Source organism: Prunus persica, chromosome G4 (assembly GCF_000346465.2).
Source record: "Prunus persica cultivar Lovell chromosome G4, Prunus_persica_NCBIv2, whole genome shotgun sequence".
NCBI lineage: Eukaryota > Viridiplantae > Streptophyta > Magnoliopsida > Rosales > Rosaceae > Prunus > Prunus persica.
The window spans coordinates 3,321,616-3,348,355 of record NC_034012.1 but is presented as its reverse complement, the minus strand read 5'-3'; the positions used below and the strand labels follow the sequence as shown (position 1 = coordinate 3,348,355).

Sequence of the window (26,740 nt, the reverse complement as noted above, 5' to 3'; positions counted from 1 at the left end):
ATTAGCAAGGGTTATCTTGAATTCTAGATTAAACGAAGACAAAATTAAGAGGTTTTTATTTGCTACTTAATCGTTGTTGAGAAAATTATAAATCCCAAATTATAATATGATTCCATGCAATGAAAGATATATGGCAAGCAACTTGGTGTTATAATTACATATCCTTATAGTATCACGTGCATGGCAAAAGCGACTATTCGTCATTCAAACAACGTTGTTAATTAGATTACTTGCTTATTAATCTAGGTAAAAGCTTATAACCCAAATTCAATGGATGGCGGCTCACAGCTTGAGATTATCAAACCAAAGTTGCGTGGAATCAATCTCGACCTAACAAATAATATAGATGCTCAATAGTAAGAGTATTTGTATGCATATAATTGGTCTCATATTTAAATTTTAATTACATTTCTCTTTTTCTCATTCCGAGCTTTGATAATAAAAATGTCAACTATTCATTTGCCCGATCAGTATAGACAGACAGAGAGTGATTTTTGATTAATGAAGTGCATTCTGGGCACATGTGGAGATCTATGCTCTCATTGTAACAAGCTACTAGCTGGTCCAATAAGCTCTTGTTGACCACAATTATATTTTGCTGATGACATATTCTCAAGTATTCTAACATTATTTGTATTTATTTTAATAATACATGTTTTTTTTTTTTTCTCTTTCCTTGCTTTCGTTTCGTACATCTTTTGACTTTCAATTCAATGGGTACTGTCACACACACCAAACTTCGTTGAAACTTGAAAGGATGATGACTTAGTTTTTCCAGGCTTTAGGCAAAGCCCACAACGTTTTTCTGATAGGCCACCCTCTCTCTCTCTCTCCACACTTTTTTGGGTACAAATAAACTCATGATCAAGCTATTTTATACACAAAAAATACAACTTACACGTATCAAGCTAAAGTTGATTTAATTCAAATCATGGCCTGGGGTAGAGGAAGAGCAAAATGTAATATTAGTTGTCACATTCTGGGATTGGCTTCCGCCTAAACTCTGTTTTTGACTTCGGTCATGGACATCCCTCATAGCCTTGAACATCAAATGCGTACTTGCTTCTGGGACCGCAACGTCTGGGACTGGTGTTCGTCCTTCAAGCATGCTCACCACCTCGGACATTGTAGGCCTAAGTGATGGAGACGCATTTGTGCACAACAGACCAACTTTAACCATTACTTCTGCTTCTTGACCATTCACTTCATACCTTAACCTTTCATCAACCAGCTCCTTCAAGTTTCCAGTTTGTTGCAAATGACAGGCCTGCAACAGAAGCTTCACTTTATAAACAAGTTTCTTAATATATAACTAACACAAACTACTTGTCAGAAGAAAAAAACAAAAACAGCAATATTTATCCAATGGCTTGAGTGATGATTGGAAGCTATAAGGTACCCAGTCTAGGAGACAGACACAACTGTCACTTGGGGCATAACTGTTCTTCTTCCCGCTAACGACTTCCAAGACAACAACTCCGAAGCTGTAAACATCTGCCTTATAGGTCAAGCGACCCCATAGTGCATATTCTGGCGCCATATATCCTCTGCAAATTAAGATCCCGGAATTTTGTTATTCCAATTAAAAAGACTCAAATTTACGCAAAGATATGTAAACGTGTAGAACTAAATGTAATGGCAACTGACATGGTTCCAGCAACCCTGGTGCTAATGTGTGTTTTCTCCTCTTCATCAAGCTTAGCCAATCCAAAGTCAGATATTTTAGGGTTCAAATCCCCATCCAGGAGCACGTTGGTAGCTTTTATGTCTCTGTGAACAATCTTGAGTCTTGATTCTTCATGTAGAAAAGCTAGACCTCTTGCTATCCCAGTACAGATGTTAAGCCTCGTAGGCCAGTCCAGTTTAATCCGATGGTTTTCCCGGCCTATATGTCATCAGCCAAAAATGCTTATTACTCATCTCAAATCAATTTTAATTCTCTTTTGAATAGTCATAGAAAGCATAAGCATGAAAAATAGTAATAATAATGACGTAACTCAAGTACTCAAGAGTACACGGACAATGTACAAGGAAAAAACTGAAAATCAGATCTAAGAACTTCCCTAACAGAAATGTTAGAATTCATATGGCCAGTAAGCTCTGTCAAATCAAACTTTATATGTTTTGTATATTCAGATCTGCACTTGATCAAATTCTATTGAAGTCATAAAAGTTCAGGTTTGAGCAAATGACAGTAATCGTACCAAATAAGGCGCCTGCAAGACTATTGTTTTCCATGTACTCGTACACCAGCAATAGTTGGTCCCCTTCAATACAGCATCCATGCAGTTTCACTAGATTTGGGTGTTGCACACAAGATATCATGCCCATCTCATTTAAAAATTCACGGTTTCCTTGCCTTGAGTTGGATGAAAGCTGCTTAACTGCTACCAAAGAACCATCAGGTAAGTGACCCTGCATCCCAACCTTAGAATTCAGAATTTAATTTTTCTATGTAGACTTGTCTTGCGAGAAAAGGACTTCCTTTCAAAGTTCTATATGCCAAAGAAAAACAGGCTTACCTTGTAGACAGGACCAAAACCACCTTCTCCAATCTTGTTTGAAGGATCAAAGTCATCAGTGGCCACTTTTATTTGTTTCAAAGTAAACGTCCCTGTCTGCATATCTCGTCCTACAATATATGTCCAAGAAGGATATAAAGTATACCAAATAATTTTTAATTTTAGTTTTCTTGGCAAATAACTTATATACAAATTAATAGATAATCTGCAAATGATCAATTTGAGAATAGGATGTTCAATGTAACATGCACCTTTTTGTCTCCCCCTTTTCCCTCGCAATAATCCTTTCCACCAAAGGATAGCCAGTATGAAGAGTGTTAGGCATAGTGCCCCAACGGCAACACCAGCAACAATATAAATAGTTCGTGCATTTCCACCATTTGTACACGGTTTAAGATCTGGCCAAAAGAATAAACTAAACAAGTTACATTCACTAGAAAAAAGTTTTGAGCAAACAAGAAGATAATGCTTGACTATATAGACATTTGTTTTGCTCAGATAGGAATAATCATGAAATGTGAAGAATTAACATATTCAGGACTCGCTAATAAGGGGCGGCGAGCCCAATATGTTTCTAGATGTTTGAATTACACAAACTTCACATAATCTTTAGACCCAAAAAATCTTAACTCAATCTAAGATAATAGTACTAAAGTGAAAATGTAGGAACGTTGACAAGACTGACTCACAGGAAACCACAGAAATAGCTGATATAAGGGGACCATAATCTCCTCTCTCAGGAGTCCTCGTTGTCCCTTTTCCGGCCCAATAGAATCGGATCTCTAAGACATTACTTGTCACATTGACATTAGGTACTTGTTTAACCAACTTCTTTTGAGCCATACCTGCCTCATCTTCAATATTGAAATCCTTCCACACCAATATTTCCTGTGAAAAAGTTGTCTTATCAAATCTTCGAGTTGCAATTACATAAAGGTTGGCATTTTGATTAGTGCTAGCTAAGTACCTGAACATAGATATCAAAAATACGCCTCCCCAGACTACTGTATCCTTTGTCATTTGTGAACTTAATCTCCGCAAAATGGAGAGTTATAGTGTAACTCCCATTTTCTAAACAATAGAAGAAATAAGTAAGTGAAATTGGAGATATGCGTGCTGTCGTATATAATTCAGAGAGATTCGAAGATGCCAGAGATATAGAGTAACGTGTATTCTGTAAATCGTAGTCATCCATGAAGTCACCAGTGCTGCTAAATCCCCACATACTTCTGTCATTTCTATAATATTTTGCAGTACCACCTTCAACTGCTCCATCTCCTTCATACAAAACCTTCGTGTTATTCTCGTCCTTGAACGTTATGTCACCTCCACCACAATTAACATGCATACATTTTGAATCTATCCAAAATAAAACAAAAAAAATTTAATGAGGACAAATATGAGGTAGGCAGTACAACATTAAGCATGATGCAAAAGTCATCTTGTACAATTTTGCTTAGGGTCTTTGGAATTCCACAACAATCCAAAGATGGTGAAAGGAGTGAACGAAATACCTATGCAACGCCCTATCCATTTGCTATACTTCTAGATCGTCACAGTCATTCAATACACCATTTTACAGTCATTCATTAAACCTTTTTGTTATTTATTTCAGCTCGCATTCTTCTGTTTGTAATTTACATCTTCATTGCTGTAATCAGTTTTTGATTTAATTGCTGAAGTTATATGTGTGCACTTAAATTTTTTAATTGTAAAATAATTCAAATGAAACTCAAATTAGTCAGATAGCACTCCATAATATTCAAACTCTAGAAGATGTATACTTACATCGTGAGCACTTAAAATTCTTCAAGCATGGAAGAATTCCCATTCTGTCACAGAATGAACCAAAGATAAATAAGCAAATTTGGAGCATTGTCCATATATAATTATAAATTGAAAAAAAAAAATTGAAGAGAGCGAAGAGTAAATCTTAAAGAAGGATCTTACGAGTTGTTCTCCTTCGAAGAGCTCCGGTACAAGTTCAGATTTAGATTCCTGAAAAACAGATGCCATGAAACAACTATCAGTTTCTTCAAACCACATAATCTGAAAAATAATCTAAAGAGATATTAGATTCTATTCTGACAAGTTATCTTGACAATCCAGTGGGCCTTTCAACGTGAAGTTATTGTATGACAAATCACTGCAGAAAGCAAAGAAAAAATAACTGTCAGTTTTGAAGCATAACAGGAACCTGTCATTTGATAATAAGAAGGGGAAATGTTTAGAAATTAGAATATACAATGGTAGACACACATGACACCGCAGTTAGAACTTAGTAAAGTATAAATATATAAAAAGGAATCCAAAGTTAATAGAAAGCATTGCAAATAGCAGACGTACACACTATTTCCATCTCGCAAGATTGACTGTGGCACATTTCCACTTAGCAGGTTGCCAGTCAAAAAGCTGATCAAAGCAATACCGTATTAGTATTGTACATCAAGTCTATCAAGAAAGATACTGGCTTCATCAGTTTGGTTGCATTTCTATGACATGGTTCTTGGACAACAAGCAAGATTTTAAGATATAAAAAAAACTGTTATAGATGAAATTTCACCCAACTGATAGCATAAATTTTTTAAAGAATTTCACACTTACACAAATTTCAGACGCTCAGCTCCTATTGTGGATGAAAGTTCACCCACTAACTTGTTAAAACTGACATCCCTATCACAATTGCACAATAACAATCAATTAATCTCCATCCTAACAGTAGAGTGGGAGACTGCTGCACATATACACGTCTGTATGTGTTTGGGGTGATTCAAGCATCCAAAGTAAAGTTGATACAACTTTTATTACTTACAACATCGTCAGATTCTTCATGGACCAGATATATGCAGGGATCTCCCCAAAAATGTTGCAGTTCCTCAAAACCCTTGAATTAGTTAAACGAATTAGCATGAAACAGCTCATAGTTACTGCTATTGGAAAGAAAAATAACAGTACATATAAGTTGTACGGAAAAAGAAATATGTATACATACAATTATGATCTCCTACTCAGCGATGAGCACGCAATTAATGCTCACTAACTGTTGGATCAAAAGCCATCGGCTAATAATCAAATCCCAATAATATGCTTTTGTCAACAATTGGATTTTGTTGTAACAATAGGTAGGAAAACATGATTGTGTGTATGGGTGTGGGATGTTAGTGTGTGCTTTGTTCTGTTTATAAATGTACATGAAACACTCAAAAGTATTTAATGATGAAGCTCTCAACATACAATCTTACTATGCCTGTCATATTTCTCAGCAAAGGAAATTCCTGAATTGGCCCATTTAAATCACTAATCCTCCTGCACAAAGATATACCCATGATGTTAAAAACTATTAATCAAATACATAGGAAAGATCATTCAAAAGATTACCGAGGAGAATGAGGGTCCAATTACTCACAACTCATTTAAATTGTACAATTGAGAAATATTTGATGGAATGGGTCCCTCCAGTCCACTTGAATGCATTTCCCTTAAACAAGACAAGTTTTTAGAAGGATTAGTGGAAATAACCCTTAAAAAGTCTTAAAAAGTCGAAAAGCAATGGAAATAATTTTTTTTACATAAATATAAAGATCTTACAATCTTCTGAGTTGTTTCCAGTTCTGCACCCAATCAGGGAGTGTTCCATTGAAGTTGTTATCATTTATTCGGCTACATTGCATTAGAATTTTGCCGATTAGACACAAGAAACAGTATAAATGTTATAAAAGAGAAACAATTTATAAGTAAACCTTACAAATCTGTCAAAGTTCTTATCCCAGAAAACGCCTCTGGTAATTTTCCAGTCAGCTGATTGGAGGAAAGCATCCTACATTTGCAACATGCAGCAAGTAAATATGAACACACAAGGCCAGACATCTGAAAGTGAGGATTTGATGACTTACAAGGTCTGCAAATTGATCAAGTTCCCAAGCTCAATAGGAAGAATACCAGAAAATTTGTTTGATTCAAGGCTCCTGATTTATGAAAGAAAAAAGAAAATAAAGTTGATGTATCATCACTAGGATATCAAGGCTCCTGACAGAGTTCTGTTTCCAGCTGAGGTCAGATAGCAGTTAGCAAGGCATGTAACGAGGAAATTAGAGACCCTCCTAGTATAGTTTCACAAAGATCACAAGAACTTTAATCGCAATTAGTGTCCAAGTCCTAAAAATTGAGATAAACCAAATCGCCATACGTACAGGTATGTCAGAGTGGTAATGTTTCCTAGCTCCTTTGGAATTTGTCCTGATAAGCGATTGACCAGAACAGAACTGCAGAGAAGTCACTAATGAATATACATAGCTACTAAATTAAAACTTCATTACATAAATTCAAAAGGCTCACATATAAGTTAGTTTCGTTGAAGCCCATTCCGGTGGTATTGTACCATTGAGATAGTTGTAAGCAAAATCACTACAAGGAAAGAAAGGTTACTTTAATTAATAAATAAAGATATGTCCCATCCAAATCTTGAGCATAGTGTAAATCAAATATGATAGTTCTTACATTTCTCTGAGGTAAGGAAGCTTGACCAGTTGAGGTGGAAGCAAACCAGGTAAACTATAACCCTTGAGCATTCTGCAAAACGTTAAACAAATAATCAAAGATTAAGCAGAGAGAAACTAATAACAAATAGCCAAATCATAAACAAACAGAGCTTTGTGACATGGAAGGCATTTTCATAAGCCAAAATGGAACAATCGATATAAAACTAAGTTAAGACTCGTACAGTTTTACGACATGACAAACAGTGTTGTTCTCAAAGTAGCATTCACAATCAGTGTTGCTCTGGGCTCCCTTTGGTGGCTTCTCCGTTACACCCACCATTTCAATTCGGCAAGCATCATTGTTAAACCTCCAATATTTTGCGCCCATTGTGGTGGTAATTTGTTGGAGGGCATCAACTAAAAGGCATCCATTTTCAAACCATATAAGCATCATATAGAAAATCAAAGTAAAATGAGATGAGCATATAAAACACAAATGGCAAGACCGCAAGAATACCAAATGATCTAGAGCAAAGAAGTCAGTGAGTTGTGTTATGAGCGGTTTTCAGGGCAAAAGTTGAACTAAACTTAGCTCATTGAATGACTCTAAAATGCAAAAGACCACACTTTTCGGTTTGGTTGCCAAGAAATATAGAAAATTGATAAAAGAAAACTACCCATTCTTATTATGAAATGAAAAGATCAGGCCAACTAATCCAATCAACTTTTATGAGTCATTGTATGTACCAAGATAAAGACTTTCTTTCTTTGTAACATTTTCTCATAAACAACCAGGGATTGCCAACAGTAGAAAGATAAGCACTCACCTTCCTCTTGGGGCAACTTAGATTCAGCAAGTTCCAGCAGTGTGAAGCAACTAAATGCAGTAATGAAGCAAACAAAGACATTACCAACCAGCATCATCAACAATTAGGAAATGGTAGTAATTGGGTTTCTGCAATAGCAACTAATGCATGCAATCGGCCCACCCAGATGTGAAAAAAGGAAGCTCGTGCAATGATGCAAGTTGGGTAAGAAACACAATTTGATGCAAGGAGTAAAAGCAATCTTTGAAAGTTATGAGGATCTGAGGAGGGATGTGGGTTTTGTGAGACAAGTAGAACTATCTGATGCTGCTCTTGAAACTCTGCACTGATTGATTGTTGTCATCTTAGGAGAGGACTAACTAAAGTTCAATGTTGTAATTGGACATGTGTTAGACTCGATAACATTCATAACAATCAAGATATAAACAAATGAATATATGAAAAGAGAAGAAAAAAGAAAGATGAACTTGTATTGAGTGACACATTTGTCAACAATATCAGAATATTCCGAAAATAAAATATCTGTTTTAAAGTTGCTTTTTTGCTTTTTTTTATTTACGCATGCTTTTAGCCTAATAATCTTCACCTTTTCCTTTTTAAAGGGGCTACAACTGTAGTTTTGCCCAGGCAGATGAAAATTAAGCAGTTTTAGGATTCTTCTGAAACTCTTGCAGTAGTCTACAATTAATATCATTTGATTTCCCATTCCGAATCCGAATTTTTATAAACTAAGCAGATCTTTAAAGAGTAAAACGTAAATGAACATAGATACGGTCTTTCCAATTATCCATTAAAATTAAATTGTTGCGATGAATTTAATAACATGTCAAATTAGCATTTCATTGATCTTTTTGTGGACTTTATGTCGGATTTTAGTAATTTCATCAAGCAGACATGCATGAACCAGAGGACTTGACCCATTGAGCATCAAGCTTAGGGTTCTTCAATTAGCCTACTTTCATATGACATGTGGGCTGCCCATTACAGACAAGTAGATAAACTGAGCAGACGAAGAGCTAGTTTGGCATTGCTGTGCTTTAAAAAAAAACTGCTTCTGCTGTGCTACGAGAATAATCAGTTGTGAAAAAAACAGTTAGGCGTTTGGTAAACTATATTTGAAAAAATTACCAAAAGAAGTGCTTTTAGTATATACAATGACCAAAAAGGACATAATAATGGAACTATTTGTTTTTCTTCTTCATTCTTTTTCTACTTAAAAAAAACTTCACTACATAATTTTTTTTTCTTTATTTATTTATACTATACACATGTTCCTCTCTTCTTAGAAAAGTAAATGCCTTTTGTTATATATTGAATGCTAACCCAACGACACCAATTGGAAACCCAACACAGCCCATCTCTCCACTTCAATTTTTCTCTTTCTACCATTTACAAGTTTTTTTTCTTCATTCCTTCATCTAACCAAAAATATCTCATGTTTCCCCCAGTTTTTTTTCCTTTTAATATGTTTCCCCCAATTGTTTTTAGTACTTTTGGGTAGGTGAGGCCGAAAAGGGGAAAAATTGTATGTTGGGTTTATGTTTTGGTGTTCTTGCAATGGGAGATAACATAGTGGAGAAAGTAGCCATGGTGAAAATACAGATTTCTGGGTTGCAGCCATGGAGATTTGAGCTGGTTTACAGTGCTGTAGTGGGGGTACTTGAAGCCCCCCCAAAGTTGGGACTACTGCAACAGGATCTTTCCACCCAAAACCAAAAACAAGAACAACAAACTCAGGTGGAACATGAAACTCATCACCCTCTCTCTCCCTCCGACTCTGGTTTTCTCTCTTCTTCCTAGAACCTGCAACAAATAGAAAAACCCCCAATTTGACAGAGAAAACTCTAGAGGCAGAAAGTTTGAGAAGTAGAAAACCGAAAAACCATAATTGTAATTAAGTTACTGATGAGTGGGCAATCTTCTTACCAATTAATATTTTGATGTCCACAATGAGAGTTCCAGCAGCGTCAGAGAGTAGAGAAGGAAATGAAGGAAATGGAGTTCGCAAAATGGAGAAGACAAAAGGGGTAAAAGACTGTCAATTTGTAAAATAAGTGAGGGTATTATGGGAAAGTTAAAAGTTCATTAAAACAACCGGTTAAATTTTTTTTTGAACCAACTTTTAAAAGCTGAGTAGAGACGGCTTCGGAAAAACAACGATCATTGACCGCAATTTAAAAAAAAAAAGCAGGATTCCTGATGTTTACCAAACACTCAACCCATGCCAAATTTTTATTAAAGCTGCTTTTTTAAAAAATTAAGCGCTGCCAAACGCCACCGAAGTCATGGAACTTGAAAGGTAACAACTTGACGAAATTAAAAATAAATAAAAAATCTGTACCTCAAAAAAAATAAATTTAAAGGATCAACACGCACCGTTTTATTCGTATGTGTAAATGATTAGCTGAAACAGAGAGCCGCAACTCCAGCCCCACGCAACATCGCCAATGGAAGTTACAGAACCTCCCACCTCAAACAATGAAGAAGACGACGACGTTTTCTTCGACGCCCTCGACGACTTCCCCTCCACCACCGATCAATCGGATCAGTTCACGTCACCCTCCACACTATCTTTCCCAGACTCCACACCTTCTCAGGCCACCAGCCTCCGCGGCCGATCATCTCGCCGAGCAATCTCCGGCGACGAGTCGAAGACTTCCACTTTAGAATCCACTCTCAGCTCCGAAATTGACTCGATCAACGACACGAGGCTGAGTATCAGAGCCAGAAAATTTAAGCTTCGCCGGAATTTGAAGGAGCCCCAGTCGACTCGGGACGGAGTCAGCTCAGTGCAAGTTCCGAGTGACCAGAACAACGAGGGTTCGACTGTAACTACTGCCGGGAATGACGACCCAGTTGGTGACTCGGCCGACTCGGCCGCACAACTCGGTGACTCTTCGTTTAACCTTCTTGTGTTTTTGGCCGGGATGATAATCAAGGCAATTGGGCTCCAAATTAACTTATTCATTAGCATCTTTACATTTCCCATATGGATTTTGCAACATTCTTACATGCTTATCATCGACCCCTTCCAAATTGTGCGTCGAGGCCGAGAGTATTTGATCACAGAGGTGTTAAATTTATGGAAATTGGCTGGTGGGTATGCGAGTCCTCTGGTTTTCCAGTGGTTGAAGGACAACAACTCGGTCTGGAAGGTGGCATTGCGATGTGGGTGGGGTTTGTTTTGGTCATGCTATGTTTGTTTCGTTTTGTGTGGTCTTTTGGTCACGTCGCTTGTGTTTAGTGGAGTTTTGATGAGGAGCATCGTGGCCGAGCCAATGCACATGAAGGATATGTTGAACTTTGATTACACTAAGCACAGTCCGGTGGCCTATGTACCGGTAATGTCGTGTGCCGGTGCCAGTTGTGGTGCGGATTGTAAAGAAAAGGTTCAGGCTGGGGAGAGTTTCGGGTTTCGAGCTATACCTCGTGGTCATAAAGTGGCGGTCACTGTTTCATTCGTATTGCCTGAATCAGAGTACAACAGGAATCTTGGGGTCTTTCAGGTACTTGATTTACTAAATGTGAATTTCTATTTCTTGTTTCAGACTAATATCACGAGTCTTGTCGTTTGGTTAATGCATAATAAATTTGGTTTTTTCAAGTTAGCTGTTTCATGATAGACTTTAGTTTGTCCTCAAATTATTGCATAAACAATAATCGGACCGATTGCTAATGTAAAGGGATGAACATAATACTGGTATATGGATCTTAGGTTCGGGATGGACCTAATTTGTATGTGATAGTTGTCACTTGATTTTAGAAGGCATAGGCACCTCAGAAAACTGTGTGATATGAACAGTAATTAGTAAATCTTTCAGTTGGATCTAAAGCATGGATTTTTCTAAAGAAATCTGGTGATGCTGCTCTTATGTTTGGAGATCTAGTTCTCAGTTAAATGTTTTCCTGGTATCAGGGGAAGTAAGGAAGTTGAGTTGTTGACACAATGGGAAAGAAAAGAGCTAGTATATTTATTTCCAAGTTTTACATCTGATTTTCAATTCATCAAGAAGAGCGTCCAAATTAAATATCTTTTTTACGCTGAATTTAGTAGGACTATGATGAAGTTGCAATATAAGTACGTGATAAAATACTGCAGATAACTTCATATTGTGATATTTGCAACTGGATGGTGTGATCTCAAGCCACTTTTCACATTGTGCAATGTAATTGAAACCCGAAAGAGGGGAATTTCCTTCAAGCTTATCGTTCTTTTTCCGTCTCATTTTTGTTGTCTATTTCTTTGTGTACTTATTGCAATGGATTCTAAAATAGTTACAAGGTTTTGCTATCATGATTCTTTGTTTCCATTTTCATATTGATGAGTGTTTATTTGACCAAGTTCATTTTGTTTATGTAGGTCAGGGTACAGTTCCTGTCTGTCGATGGTAAAACCCTTGCCAGTTCAAGCCATCCATGCATGTTACAATTCAAAAGCGAGCCTATCCGCCTTCTATTGACTTTCCTTAAGGTTGTTCCTCTTGTTGCCGGCTATGTTTCGGAATCCCAAACTCTGAATCTGAAGTTCAGAGGGTTTATCCAAGGTGAAGTTCCTACTGCCTGCTTAAAGCTGACAATTGAACAACGTGCTGAATATCAGCCTGGTGCCGGTATTCCTCAAATATATGATGCATCGGTGACCCTTGAGTCAGAACTTCCGCTATTTAAAAGGTTTATATGGAATTGGAAGAAATCTATATTTGTATGGATGAGCTTGATGTTGTTTATGATGGAGATGCTCGTTACTCTAATCTGCTGCAGACCATTAATTATTCCAAAAGCAAGACCAAGGGTTGGTTCTGTTAGCAGCAGTGCCACTCAAAGCAGCCTCCCAGTACGAAATTCGTAGGGAAAATGCCGGTAACTATGGAAGTAGGGAAACCTTTGATATATTTTGTCACTATTTAACCTATTCAATTCTATAGTCTCTAACTTAAATTTTTCCACCCATTTTTTTATAACCACGTTGTAAATAATGTTTTTCGCATGTTGGAACGCTTCTTTCCTTATAAGTGTTGGAGGAAAAGTGTTTTTTTAACACTTGTATTCTATATTTACTCATTTAGCCATTGGCGTTTTAGCTGTTGTACAAGTGAATTATGTTGCTCTTCAGTTCGCTCATTTAGCAAGCTTATGAAATGATTTTAAATTGGTTGGGAATTTAGGAAATTTTCTGTAGGACACAAGACATAACCAGTGGAAACCAGATTGATTGACAGCTCTGTTCTTGGAAACTCTTCAGATTATGACAGTAAAGGTGATAACAATCAAACACTGCATCAGAACGTGTTTTCATTTTGCTGCTTCAGGTCACTCTACTGTTGTCTCGCCAAACAATGGAAAGTGAGAGGCGTTCTCTGTACTAGGCAAATGTCTTAACCACTTGAACTACACGCTTCTTGCACCAAAAACAACCGTTTGGTCTTTCATTATTCAGATTTCAATCAACAAAAACCATGGTGTGGTTGCAAGGGTGCTTTACATGGACTTGGCTCTCTCTCTCTCTCTCTCTCTCTCTCTCTCTCTCTCTCTCCCCCTCATGGGCTGGGGCTATTTCTGACTGGTAACTCCCCAACTGCATTCACAGAATGCAGTCGAAGGCTTTAAATGATCCTCTTAAAAGTTAGAGGGAAGTAGATAAAACAATAGATAAGATGTTGAAGATCATGAAATGAATGAATGAAATAAAATAACATAGAGCATAAGAAACAAGAATTGTTCTAACTTTCGTTGCTACTAATAATATAGAATGGATATAGAACAAATTATAAGTCGTAGGGACAAGCATTACACAAATCCAAATCACACAGCTCATGCTGGTCAGCGATGAGGCACATGAGTGCTGACTGTTCTAGCTTTGCTGCTTTGATTTTTATTTTTATTTGCTTTCATGTTTATTTATTTATTGACTTCTAATAAAGATTTTGACTCTTTTCTAATAAAAATATTTCTAAAATAGACTTATGATGAGTATATCTGTTTCCTACGGAAAACAGTCGAAACGTTCATGCCATTTATGAACAGGATTCATGTGATTCCATACCCACAAAACTTTTACAAATTTTGACCAAAAAAGAAAGAAAATACTTTAATCTTGTCCTTATCGACAAAAAACGCATTCCTTGACTCTCGTCTTCCTCTTCCTTTCTCCACGTGTTTCCAGTGACTTACTTTATTTAGAAGAATTCAATTTTTGCATGTTGTAAAATTGTATTTGCTTTTAGGAGGGGAAATTATAAAATATTACGATAATAGGAACACGTGTAAAATATAACATGTGTTTCCGAAGACATAAAAACATACTTTGATTTCTTAACCTGTATATCGGTCAATGGATATTTGATATATATGAAAGCGCATTTATACGGTAACATACAAACATGGGGATTCAAATTTCCATTCCTTTCTATAAAAAAACAAAATACAAAAGAGCAATTTAAAGGTGCTTAAACCATAAAAATGATCTTGATTTGTTTCTCTTTTCTTTTTGTGCATAATTAACTAGTTAATGTAACCCTTTTTTTGCCTCTCTAATTTCTTCATCAACAATTAGAGCCGTTACTTGCTCCCCACGCCTTTTAAGAAAGAGCTACTCTTGGTGATCTCACGCAGAGGCTTGTCTGAGAACCTGATAACATTATAGACCAAAGCACCACACACAGCCCCAAGAGTTGGTGCAAAAATGTAAACCCAGAGGTGCTTATATTGGGTTGAAACAATTGCAGGTCCTACGCTTCTTGCTGGGTTCATTGATGCTCCTGAGATTGGCCTGCAGAATTATATATCACCGCAAATCATTAAGACACAGATCTTAATTTTTAATTGACACACAAAGATTAATGCAAAGTGCTTAATTTGACTTTGTTGATAACTACCAAATGGGAAACCATATGTCACGCTGCTTATTAGGCAAAGAATATGTTTAATCAAAGAGCATATGTGTGATTAGAGGATATTAATTAATAAGTTATTACCCTGCAAACATCACGTTAAGAAGAACCGTAGCGCCAACCGCAAGCCCAGCAAGCTCTCCAATCTGCATAAACAAACAAAAGAAGAAAGATAAGATCGCCATCGGATCCTCATGTCACGGTCTCTGTAATAGTTTAACATGAATAATATTATATGATGCAGACTTTTTGGAATATAGTAAGGGTAATTAAATGATATAATTGTATTCCCAAATCCAATTATATTAGTCAAACAAGTTAAGCAAGTCATTAGACACCAACCCTTGTTGGTAATCAACCGTATTGGTTAAGTATTTTAATTGGGGAATTTGGACCAATGTTGTCAAATGCTGAGGTACGAAGAGGGAGAAGAAGTAATTACCGCTCTGTTATCTGTGGCAACACCAGAAATAACAAACATGAGGTAAAATGTGATAACGAACTCAATCGCAAATGACTGCCAGGGATTTCCAGTAGGAATTGTTCCAGCAAAATGGTTCTGGTGCCCCTGGAATATTAGTCTAAGGGTACCACTTGCAAGTGTTGATCCAAGGACTTGAGCTGCTATGTAAGCCGGTACCTATCAAAATCAAAACAGAATAGATTGAATTGGGAAGAGAAATGTGATGATATAGCATCCATCTATAAGTTCAATTTGACAATAAATTGATCGAAACAAATCTGATTGGTGTTTTGAGTTGAACACGTGATGTCTTTGGTTAGAAATAACCTTGTTCAGGAAGAAACATAATTTTTTATATGGAGAACAACCAAACATCGGGAAGAAGATTTGTGTAGTTTACCAATTACAAAAGAAAAGAAAAAATCATGGGTTGGTTTGGTTAGCTCACCTGTTTCCATGGAAACCTCTTGGTAATGGCAAAAGCAATGGTGACAGCAGGATTAAAATGGGCACCAGAGATGTGACCAACAGAGTAAACCATGACCATCACAACCAGTCCCCAAACAATTGAAATTCCTGGAAACGACACCGTCTTATCTGTGCTCAAATTCACCACCACAGCCCCACAGCCTGCAAATACCACGAAGTATGTACCCAACACCTCAGCAATCACCTGTCCCACACAAGATTTCCACTTTATTATTCAACATTTCCTTCTTTAATTTGTTGCCTCAACAATTTCCAAGCTTTTTTCTTTTTTTTTTTGGGATTTGAGTTTAATATGACACAAAACTTGGAGAGATTAATTGGTGGTGAGGATAAGCATCAAAGCATTTCAAATGGTTTTGAAACTGAAACACAACATTTGCAATTGAGTTTGAGCCAAAAAGTAACTGAAACAAAAATAATTTAAAGTCACCTTCTGCATGAAAGGCACAGAGAGACCAAAACTGCTTGATTCTTGGTTGGTTTTGGTGGAAGACTGGGAAAGTCTGTGACTGTTGCCATCACCATCTTCAACATTGAAAACATGGGTTCCATTACCATTAGCTCCTGAAGTCTCAGCCATGGCTTAAACTTAAAGCACAAAGACTAGCTGAGAGAGAAGAAGGAGATAGAAGAAGGAGAGAGCAAAGGTGACCCGAAAAGGAGAGATTGCCTGCTTTCTCTTCCAACCTTAGAGTGAGGAAAAAACCCTGCCAGGACAACTCAATTTATGGGATCCACAAAAGTCCAGGAAGAGAGAGAGAGATGTTGACTAATAAGATGAAAAGGATAGGGCTTTATGCTCTTGTTGGTTTCTTTTTTTCTTTTCTTTTTTCTTTGTTTGCTTTAGATGACAATTTCCATAGTAGAAATCGTTGAAAATGTCGCATGTATAGCTTGCGAAATAGCAAAAGGGCATTGAAAGCTGCCTCAACTACCCGCCGGAAATACAGAGTGGACATGAATGGCTTTTCATAACTTCCCTAAAGCGCTTTTAATTCACTACCTTATAGAGCTACCACATTATTTGCCAAGTCTGAGAAACATGGAGTCGGTTTTGCAAGACTTTAGCAACGAAAGGCCATGTAGGGACTTCCTCTAGAAATAAATCACGCCGGGGCCATTTTGCCTCACCATTTAACTCATTGTGTATGCTCATCATCCTTCTTAACACTTGATACGTGTCTATATTACATAAATCAAAGTAAAGAGTTAACTATGATTATATCTATAAACACGTGTTAAGTATTAAAAATAATAGTGAGCATACACATGGAGTTAAAGAGGGAGCAAAAATATTTCCAATCATGCTGGTCTCAGTTGGCAACCATCCAAAAATAGAAAATGTTCGTGTCAATTTGGTTGTTCAGAATATTTTCCACTTACGGTTAATAGGTTGGATAAGATTCAACAAAATTTAGTCTCTTTTTAATATGATCATGCATTAACCGCTTTAGGAATTAATCCGAGAATAATCACTTGAAGATAAGGATTCATTTCTCAGAGTAAACAAGTTCATATGAACAGATTACAACGGGACATAGCTTCTTAAAATACGTGTGAAGTTATGATTTGACCGTTTATTCGTTTGGTATTCATCAATTATTTTATATAAGAATTTTGAACTTAAATTACTTCAACAAAATTCTCAAAAAGATTAATGAAAATACCTTAATTAATAACTAAATTAAATTGAGGAGGACTCTGCTTCCTTTTATTCCTAAGCAGTGCAACTAAACCTAAAGTTTTGCTAAACAGCAAAAAGACAAATGCAACCATTAATTTATATAGGTTAATCATAATTCATTCGGCTTGGAACAGAGCAAGACAGAAGTATATTTTCCAAGTTAACAAGAAATACTCGTTGTTTTTTCCAAATAAAAAAATAAAAACTTATGTGTGTATATTTCAAAGTAATGTGCTGTAAACTTTTTCCTAAAGGACTATTCGAAACCGCGACAGATATGAAATAAAAAAATTCATGAGACGGTAAAAGATTCTGATTTGTGATTCCCTCAATCCAATTTTACTTGCTAATTTGTCTTCAATTGGTTTTAACACTTTTGAACCAAACAAAGGGTCATTTTAAGATGAAAAAGGCCAAAGAGCCATCACATTTCATCTTTAAAATAGATGTATAAAAATAAGTAAAAGACTCATTCAATAGAAAAAGGAATTATCGGTGGCAGCAGAACTAGTCAAAACACTACCTTGCCAGAAGTACCTTTTAATTATCCAATTATGATTGTGAAGTAATTAAAGTTGATTATTTTTGCATTGACCCCATTAGCGACCTGAATCTGATCGTGCTGGAGTTTAAGTATCAATAAACTATTCATTAGTGCAGGCTAACATCAACTTCTCTTCAACCTTCCACTAAATTCAAAAGAAGAACCATGAATGATGAAGCATAGAGAAATCTGATACCAACCAATAAATTGTTCAATGCGCATGCAAGATCTAACCTCCCACTATTCACTATTTCAACACCATTCTTCATCAGTCTCCCTCCATTTGGCCATCTTTTTGTGATGGTTGTTGTTTCTGGTATTGTTCATGTAATCTTATTCTTTTCACACAGGATTTCACACTTCTATTTGAAGATATGTAAATTAAATTATTTTGACCAATTCATGGAAAGTGAAAGGTGATAACAGAGGATAATAACAATTCATGTCATGGAGACATGCACTGTTATCTTACTAGAAAGCTTTTTATTGTTTTCAGTGGCAGGCAAAGACCTGACCTGAGTAACACTTACTGCATTACTTTATGAAGAAATTTGTTCTTTTCAACTACCAAGATAATATACTCACTGTTTTCAGTGTAGCGTGGTCAAGTCATTGCTTACTTATAGGCGTATCATTTTCAGCCTCATTTTCAGGGTAAGCAAATCTACTTCCAGAAAAGTTTGGCCAATATACAAACGTCTGATCAACTCATTTTTCTGCGTACTTTTTTGTGATGTCATTCTTATGCTTTGCTTTCCTCATATTAATTTTTTTTTTTCTTTTCAATCTTGTGTTTTGGTGGTAATAAGGGGATGCTCACTGAACAAAATCTCATTCTAGGAAGAGCCAGCCATCTCCGTTTGGAAGATAGAATGGTTCATCCCGATTTCATTTTATTCCGATCGGACTTATTACACATGTATCTTTCTCTTCGCGTGACAAAATGGAACATACACTTTCTACACAAGCTTTGTTTAGCACCAATTGGTATGAAAATGTTTACGGGAAGTCCACATGATGCTGCTGGAGGCCTTCTTTATTTCGTATGGGCTAACATTCAGAGGCCATAACATTTGCATTGCGGTGTCGTGTTGTGGCCCAGGCGCAATTATTATTTTAGACGAGCTGTCCGCAGTTGAGAGGTTTTATTTGAGAATTTCTAAATGCACCCAAATACTTGAGCAGTGCATCTAATCACTCACTACACCCAAATTTCATTTTTGAAAAACCGCATTTTTTGGCCTTCCAAATCCTGATTTATTCTCTATATCCAACTAAATTTTAGAATGCTAAACTAACCCTTACATTGTTATTTTATTTATGCTCACTAAACCATGGCTGGCCTAAAACCTTCGTTCAAGCCTCTTATTCCCTCTTTGTTCAAGTCACTTGAAAAGCTTTACTTATTTCTACCATATTATTATTATTCTCTTTACTGGCTATGTCCTTTATACTAACATTCTTTTTTATCTAATAAAATTGTATCGTTTTTTTAATCAACAAAAAAAACCAAAAATATGGCAGAAAATTCGTTGTTACTAAAAGTGACATAGAATATAATGAAGTTAAAAGGGGTGTATTCAATTTAGATTTTTAAAGATTTTAAAGAAGTTTAAAAGTTTAGGTGTATTCAATCACGATTTTATAGAAATCTATTCAATTCTGAGTGTATTCAATTCAAACTTTTTAAACTCTATCTAAATTTGGATGTAGTCAATCACGACTTTAAAAGATTTCATAAAAGTTTGGGTGCATTCAAAAACTCATTAATTTTAAAGGAAATACAAAAAGTGGTGGATTTCGTTTGATAATAGACTAATTTTAGGGCATGACAAATCTTTGCTTCTCCCCAGAGATTTTGATAAATATATTATTTTTATTCTCAATATATGATTTCACCACTTCTACTATCACCATCTTATCATAACTATAACCATAGCCGCCAACGCCACCACCATCACCACCGCAGTCATCGTCATTGCTACCAGCACCACCACCCACAACCGCCCCCACTACTACACCATCATTCCCACTGTCACCACCACTACCGCTAGCACCATCACCATCAACATCACTGCTACTGCCACCACCTCCACCACCACCCTTACCCTTATCTCCACCATCATTACCACCCCTACTATCAGCCCCACCGTCACCATCACCACAACCACTGGCAGCGTCATCACCATCACTGCCATTGCCACTGCCACCTCCACCTCCACCACCTCACTCCCACCACCACCATCACAATCAACCCCACCTCCTCCAAACCTCACTCCCACAGCCACCACCACTACAACCCCCATTGCCACATTCGCCGGACCCCTTTCATCGGATTGCCTCAAAAAATTGCTAACGCTCCATTACCTGTGGGAGGAGTCATTTGGTGGGTTTTGAGACTTCATTAAAATCAATAATAAAATTCTAACAAACTCAATTAAAATCTAGACATGAATTCAGTCAAAATTTATATGGAGTTTGTAGAATACAGTCAAACTCAATTAAATTCAATTAAACTCCATCAACTTTATAACTCTTTTAAAATCATTTAAAATTTAAATTGAATACACGAGTAAGGTAACATAGAAAAGTCAAAACATAGCATCAATAGAAGAAGAAAAAAAGAAAGGAATTCAGCAATCAACGGAATTAGCCAAATAAGGGAATGAAAGTCAAAATTCAGATATTGAAATACGTTCTAGGTCCAAATTAGTTTTTCATACAGTGATACCTCTTTTATCGCTATAGAAAGAGCTTCTAAGTTCAAATTCTCGTTCTGCATTAGAATGAAGAAATGTTAGACTGTTGACTCATTGACTGTGATAACCATTTTACCGGTAGACCGGTGCCTTCACTTTAAACTAAACCAGCTGGTTAACTAAAACTAAAATAACCATCCAAATCCAACAATGCCTTCAATTCTAACAGTAAAAACCAATATCTAAACAAAATTAACCGCAGCTCTAACAAACTCACCCTCGCTTACCCTTTTGTTCCAACCTTCCGTTGCACCCACCAGAAATTTAAAACTCCCCCCAAACAATTCTCAACAATTCAATTAAACTTCTCCACCATTTTCAATTTCGACATTGAAGCAACAACCAACCAAAGAAATATGGTGTCCAGGATTCTCAAGAAAACCCCCAGCACCAACAAGCCCATGCCCATCAAGCTCTACCGCGGCATACGGCGCCTCCACCGCCGCAACTGCTCCTTGAAAAAGTCGGCGATTGCCCCATCCACCGTCGTGCTGACCCGCGTCGGCACCAACAAAGCATTCAAGGTCCTCCACAAACCCAAGTCCCCGGAGACCCGACCCGAAACCCAGGCCCGCCTCCCACTCCCGCCTCTAGCCTCGCCGGAGAAACGGACAGTGTGCCTGGACCTCGACGAGACCTTGGTCCACTCCGTGACGGGTCCGCCGCCCAAGAACTTCGATTTCGTTGTCCGGCCGAAGGTCCGCGGCAAGGTGACGACTTTCTACGTGGTGAAACGACCCGGCGTGGACGCGTTTTTGGAGAGGCTGGCGGCGCAGTACGAGGTGGTGGTGTTCACGGCGGGGCTGAGAGATTACGCGACGCTGGTACTGGACCTGCTGGACCGGAAGCGCCTGGTCTCGCACCGGCTCTACAGGGACTCGTGTAAGGAGATGAGCGGGAAGTTCGTGAAGGACTTGTCCAGGTTGGGGCGGGACTTGAGGCGGGTGGTGATTGTGGACGACAATCCCAATGCTTATTTCCTCCAGCCAGAGAACGCGATCCCCGTCCACCGGTTTTTTTACGACCCAGCGGACCGGGAGCTAGCGAGGTTGCTGGAGTTCTTTGAGGACGAAGAGTTACGTTGTTGTGAGGACATTAGGATTGCTGTGAAGAAGTTTGTTGGTGACGATGGATTGATGTCGTCTGATGACGACGGCGATGACGACGACGAATTGGAGGAGATGAGTGATGCTAAGTCTAAACCTACCGTTTCGACGCCGTGCTCTGTCATCAGTGTCCATAGAGTTCGCCCATTTGGGCCGCCAGTTTTGGAGTGGGGGACAAATATGGTGATCGTGTGCAGTTTCTTTCTGCTAATTATTAATGTAATCGTGTGCTTTCGCACAGGATTTCATCCTTTTTTTTTACATTGAGAAATTAAAGAATATATTTTGTTATGAAATGAAACAGTTTTTGTAGGCCTTGATGATAATCAACCTTTTTTTTTTTGTTTCTTTATAACATGTTGCATGAAAACAGCAAGTCTTACGTAAAAGGTATCACCGGTCGGTCTCTTTGACAATTGATACTTGTAAACTGATTGAACATCAAGAACCTGGACAATCTAAGAAGCCTTAGAATGAAACCGAGGTAAAATGTCTAAACTTGTGTTGGAGTTGGAAGACTATCATCCTGCCGATCTTCTATCATCCAACATGATGATAATCTTCTATTGCATTCAGTTAATTAACAACGACAATCAACTTTTACTTAATATAACTTTTCAAAATTGTTGAGTTTGATCCGCCATTCTTAAAATCCGTTAAATGATAATATGTCGAAATGAAGGTATGGTCATGTTGAGTATTACTCAAGGGTTTTTGAAAAGCATGCATGTCTATAGCCTTGAATTTGATTTCAAACAAGAAATAAATAAAAATCCCAAATTTGCAGTTAAGATCTTAAAAATATTTCGAAACTCATTCTCTCCGTCAAATAATTAAACACGAAAGAAATGATATTCGTTTCCAATTGGAAATTATTTTACATTTCTTGTTCGCGTTTATTTTAATAAAAATAATAAAGGCAGTCAAAATATAAAGCATTGAAACATAACAAAAATACAGAACCTTCTTTTAGAAAAGAAAAACAAATGTGGAAGGTTCTCAGAAATAACAAATAGGAAGGCGAATTTAGGGGAGTTGGCAAAAGCTGTAATTTTGTACTGATAGTGACGCGTTCACTTCAATCTAAAACCTGCCATCCAGCCAAGCCCCAATCCTAATCATCCTTCAATTTTCACACGTATCCGAACCTAAACCAATAACCACATAACCTCAGCTTCGGTTCCGAACCTACACTGACGACCGTTACACCGAACCTAAGGTTTAAAAACTCCAATAACCCCATTCTCAAATTCAACCATTTCAAACTCCACACCCCCCTCTCTCTCTCGCTCTCTGTCTTGATTTCTGATCAAGATTTGAAGAAGACAAATTGGCAAGTGAGAATTTGAAGAAATGGTGTCCAAGATTGTGAAGAAGAGCGCCAACAGGCGGCGCACCCGCGGCAAGTCCTCGGCCAAAAAGGCCGCAGCCGCGGCCTCCTCGGCTGTGCTCTCCTCGATCTTCACTTGCCAGCGCCGCCTCATCAAGCTCTTCACCAAGCTAGCGCGAATAGGGACCCCCAACCGCCACAAAGGCTTCAAGATCCTCAAGAAATCCCAAATCCACGAGCCCGAATCCGGATCCGAAGACCCGATCCAACGCAATCTTTTCTTCGACACCCCGCTCCCACCGCTGGTCTCAGCGGAGAAGCAGACCGTGTTTCTTGATCTCGATGAGACGCTGGTTCACTCCCAGGCCGAGCCGCCGCCGGAGAAGTACGATTTCGTCATACGGCCGAATATCGACGGCGTAGCCATGAATTTCTACGTGCTGAAGCGGCCTGGTGTGGACGAGTTGTTGGAGAATCTTGCAGAGAAGTACGAGTTGGTAGTGTTCACGGCCGGGTTGAGAGAGTACGCGTCGCTGGTGCTGGACCGGTTGGACCGGAACCGGGTCATTTCGCACCGGCTCTACAGGGACGCGTGTAAAGAAGTGGATGGGAAGTTGGTGAAGGACTTGTCCGGGTTAGGGAGGGACTTGAGCCGGGCGGTGATTGTGGATGATAATCCAAATTCGTATTCTTTACAACCGGAGAACGCCGTTCCAGTCCGACCGTTTGTGGATGACATGGCAGACCAGGAGCTGGGGAAGTTGATGGAGTTCTTTGATGGGTTGAATTGTGATGATATGAGGGATGCTGTGAAGCAGTTTGTTGCGGCTGCTGGCAGCGGCGGCGGAGCCAAAGTTGATGAAGCAGTGTGAATTGATTTGCTGTCTGTCTCTGTTTTGTTGTAAAGTTGAACAAATATGTTCAATTTGTTTGTTAATTTTAAAGGTGGAAAAAGAGGCTCTCCTTGTTCACCACGATTTGATTTGATTTGTAAACTCAGTTCAGTTGCTCAAATAATATGTTCGTAGTTGAAATTGTTTGACGATTGTGAGTTCATTTGTTTCTTTTCATTAACTTCTCAGAACAATCGTTATGCTTAAAGAGGAAATCTTGATGCGCAGTTTATTGCTGCAGTGTTTTGGATTAAAAAACCGTTTATTGCTTGTTTTTTCTTTTCCATGCTTGAAACAATTCTTGATACTAAGTACTATGTGGGACTGCATTGGTCTCATCTATCTATATGTAGGAAGAGATTACTTTGTTGAAAAACCCCACGTTCTTCTCCAGCAATTTAGCTCTTAGATCCCGGGTTTTATTGCTAACCCCACATTTTTGTGCTGTTATTTAGCTCTATCACTAATGCCACTTGCTGAAATCCCAGACATAATATACTTCTAGAAGGTCCTGACTCCTGAGAGCAAGGGCAAAAGAAGAGCATCCCCACTCCATTCGAGCAACCGGATCTGTACTTGTCATTTTGGTTTTCCCTTCTTCCCCAACATCCACCTATACAAACTAAACTAAAGCCATAACATTGATGGCACACCCCATATCTGAGTTGCATCTGAGAGCAGCAACTTTATTTTCTCCATACTTGACTGTTCTCAAGTGGAAAGCTCCTAGACATGGTATAAAAAACCAATAACAAGATATAGATCCAGCAAATACTATGTGGAAATCTGCTACTGTTTATATACTTATACCCTAAAATACAAATACACAACTCCCAGCTCTATCTGTAATACATTTATTTTTGGAGTGCAAGAGATTACATGAGGAGTTGTATGGTATCACCCACACCACGTGACTTATAGGATATAACCGGTGGTGCTACATCCTAGGAGGCTGTGGTTGCAGAGTTCCAATCTAGTTGGTTGCAAGTTGCATACAAATTTTATCAATGAAAAGAACTATAAAAGACCCCCCATCATCATCTTATGCAGAGCTGCGAAACCCAAAGAAACGATTCAAAAACCTAATTGCTCTACACCTGAACCTGAGGGTTTTTTGCACAACAAAGTGGCCCTTACATATTATCTTCTTGCTAACCCTTGTCCAGTTGTCCCATTACCTTGCATGCCAGGCTTCATGCTTTCTTCTAGGTTTCCATGGATCACTCACAAAACTTACAAGCAAAATGTACTAAGTTGATTTACTTTCACATTGTACAAGCACAACTTACAAGCAGGCAGCTATATTTCTTCCTCTAATTTATAAATGTACAAATCCTCTATATGAACATGAAACACACACAATTTTGCAAAATGTGCCTCAATTCCTAAGGCATGGATATGATGATCTTAAGCTACTTAAACTACTTTTGAGGCACATGTATTAAGCTTGATCTTAAGCTGCTCAAGCTTAATCCACTTCCTTTGATACTTCAACTTCCCATTCTATTAAATCCTAATCCTTAGCTGGGAAAAACACAATCTAACCTTCAACAATCACAACTTCAACTAGTCTATCAAAAGATTCAGATCTTCAATTCAAGAACAGATCAATTTCAATTCACATCACATCATTTACAGATCACAAGATGCACAATTCCCTACTCAACAAACAACAACAACAACAACACACAAGAATTGATTTGTGATTAAAAGTGGAAAAAGATTTAAAAGCAGCTGACTTTAAATTAAAATATACTCAAGCTAAGCTTTCTCATGATTTCTGTTGAGACGACTGTAGTCAATTTTGCAAGAGAAGACCTGTAGGGGTAAGCGCAAAGCCTCGAGCTTTGGGAAGCACATGTCGTTGAGGACGTCGCTGCGGCACCACCGGCACTTTGGGTTCCGGGAGCACTGTGACTCCGACGACATGTCGTTGCAGCTCGGGATCTGGTTCTGACTGCCGTTGTTCCTCCTTTGAGTGGCCAACAGGTCGCGACCCGGATGGATCCGAGACTCAGATCCACGGCAGGAGCCGTAGAGGCTAGCTAAGAGGACCAGGACCAGGACCAAGCTCGCCACTTTATGACTCGGACTCGGACTCGGGAACCGGGTTGCCATTGGTGACCCGCTCAGACTCTGCTAGTGGCTTCTAAGACAACACACCGTTCGTCTCTGCCGGTTCGCTCGCTGCGATGTTAGAATAATGGGGTAAATTTCACATATATCATTATTATTTTCAATTTCAAAGTCATAATTTCTTGTTAATTTCATGCTGAAATATATTTTTAAATTTATGTTGAAAATGTATTTGGTAATAATTAAGAATTGGTAGGTAATATAATACTTAAAATAACAACCAAAGAAGATACTAACGGGGTCTAGCCCAGTAAAAAATATCATTGGTTTGCAGACAAAAGGTCTCAAGATCTAATCCTTATAACATCTTGATTGTGTAATAAATCTCCTCCCTTACCATGTGCCTGTAGTTTGGAGCAAGAGATGAGTAGTCTATTATCTTGTAAATCACTAATGTTGTAAACAATTCTCGGTTACGAAAGAAATTGTTTTTGCTTGTTTAGATTATGTTCATAAATATGACAGGAATTTTTTCCATATTCTTTGTTTTTGTTGTTGCTTTTTAACAAATTTTTAAGATTCTAAAATGTCATATTCTTCTATCGGACTAGATTCCGTTAGCAACTAAATATAACTTTCAAAGAATAATAGTTTAGCAACTATGTTACCAACATATTTT

General features: G+C 37.9%; 5 protein-coding genes across 6 annotated transcripts; 3 read left to right on the top strand and 2 right to left on the bottom strand.

Moving 5' to 3' along the window:
• Positions 641-8,257, bottom strand: LOC18781442 (probable LRR receptor-like serine/threonine-protein kinase RFK1). Of its 2 annotated transcripts, none has more exons than XM_007213677.2 (24): positions 7,828-8,257; positions 7,243-7,417; positions 7,020-7,091; positions 6,858-6,926; positions 6,713-6,784; positions 6,416-6,487; positions 6,268-6,339; positions 6,111-6,182; positions 5,929-6,000; positions 5,757-5,828; positions 5,335-5,406; positions 5,127-5,195; positions 4,869-4,934; positions 4,612-4,668; positions 4,473-4,520; positions 4,311-4,354; positions 3,490-3,881; positions 3,212-3,410; positions 2,774-2,920; positions 2,523-2,632; positions 2,205-2,415; positions 1,648-1,885; positions 1,400-1,547; positions 641-1,267 (listed from the first exon to the last, which is right to left on the bottom strand). In XM_007213677.2, the coding sequence occupies exons 1-24, from the start codon at positions 7,922-7,924 to the stop codon at positions 920-922; spliced, it is 2,994 nt and encodes a 997-aa protein (XP_007213739.1). In that variant the 5' UTR covers positions 7,925-8,257; the 3' UTR covers positions 641-919. The 2 variants fall into 2 exon arrangements, with proteins under 2 accessions (XP_007213739.1, XP_020418358.1); XM_020562769.1 differs by having other exon boundaries at positions 3,368-3,410.
• Positions 9,981-12,984, top strand: LOC18778566 (seipin-2). Its single transcript, XM_007214653.2, has 2 exons — positions 9,981-11,333; positions 12,188-12,984. Exons 1-2 carry the CDS (start codon positions 10,275-10,277, stop codon positions 12,674-12,676), a joined length of 1,548 nt encoding a protein of 515 aa, XP_007214715.2. The 5' UTR covers positions 9,981-10,274; the 3' UTR covers positions 12,677-12,984.
• On the bottom strand, positions 14,152-16,368 carry LOC18781462 (aquaporin NIP1-1). Its single transcript, XM_007211720.2, has 5 exons — positions 16,100-16,368; positions 15,629-15,853; positions 15,160-15,357; positions 14,802-14,863; positions 14,152-14,596 (listed from the first exon to the last, which is right to left on the bottom strand). Exons 1-5 carry the CDS (start codon positions 16,247-16,249, stop codon positions 14,386-14,388), a joined length of 846 nt encoding a protein of 281 aa, XP_007211782.1. The 5' UTR covers positions 16,250-16,368; the 3' UTR covers positions 14,152-14,385.
• Positions 21,013-22,139, top strand: LOC18780562 (carboxy-terminal domain RNA polymerase II polypeptide A small phosphatase 1). Its single transcript, XM_020561636.1, has one exon. It carries the CDS (start codon positions 21,013-21,015, stop codon positions 22,027-22,029), a length of 1,017 nt encoding a protein of 338 aa, XP_020417225.1. The 3' UTR covers positions 22,030-22,139.
• Positions 23,034-24,134, top strand: LOC18779514 (carboxy-terminal domain RNA polymerase II polypeptide A small phosphatase 1). Its single transcript, XM_007213764.2, has one exon. It carries the CDS (start codon positions 23,116-23,118, stop codon positions 23,962-23,964), a length of 849 nt encoding a protein of 282 aa, XP_007213826.1. The 5' UTR covers positions 23,034-23,115; the 3' UTR covers positions 23,965-24,134.

Excerpts from the sequence above, each read along its gene's own strand:
- LOC18780562 (XM_020561636.1), top strand. The coding sequence starts at position 21,013 with ATGGTGTCCAGGATTCTCAAGAAAACCCCCAGCACCAACAAGCCCATG.
- LOC18781442 (XM_007213677.2), bottom strand. The coding sequence starts at position 7,924 with ATGATGCTGGTTGGTAATGTCTTTGTTTGCTTCATTACTGCATTTAGT. Across the intron at positions 3,882-4,310 it reads GAATTTTAAGTGCTCACGAT|ATTCAAAATGTATGCATGTT; the intron begins GTAAGTATACAT and ends TATTTTGGATAG. Across the intron at positions 2,633-2,773 it reads GAAAAGGGGGAGACAAAAAG|GACGAGATATGCAGACAGGG; the intron begins GTGCATGTTACA and ends CATATATTGTAG.
- LOC18778566 (XM_007214653.2), top strand. The coding sequence starts at position 10,275 with ATGGAAGTTACAGAACCTCCCACCTCAAACAATGAAGAAGACGACGAC. Across the intron at positions 11,334-12,187 it reads GGAATCTTGGGGTCTTTCAG|GTCAGGGTACAGTTCCTGTC; the intron begins GTACTTGATTTA and ends TTGTTTATGTAG.
- LOC18779514 (XM_007213764.2), top strand. The coding sequence starts at position 23,116 with ATGGTGTCCAAGATTGTGAAGAAGAGCGCCAACAGGCGGCGCACCCGC.
- LOC18781462 (XM_007211720.2), bottom strand. The coding sequence starts at position 16,249 with ATGGCTGAGACTTCAGGAGCTAATGGTAATGGAACCCATGTTTTCAAT. Across the intron at positions 14,864-15,159 it reads TTGCCACAGATAACAGAGCG|ATTGGAGAGCTTGCTGGGCT; the intron begins GTAATTACTTCT and ends TTGTTTATGCAG. Across the intron at positions 14,597-14,801 it reads CTTAACGTGATGTTTGCAGG|GCCAATCTCAGGAGCATCAA; the intron begins GTAATAACTTAT and ends ATAATTCTGCAG.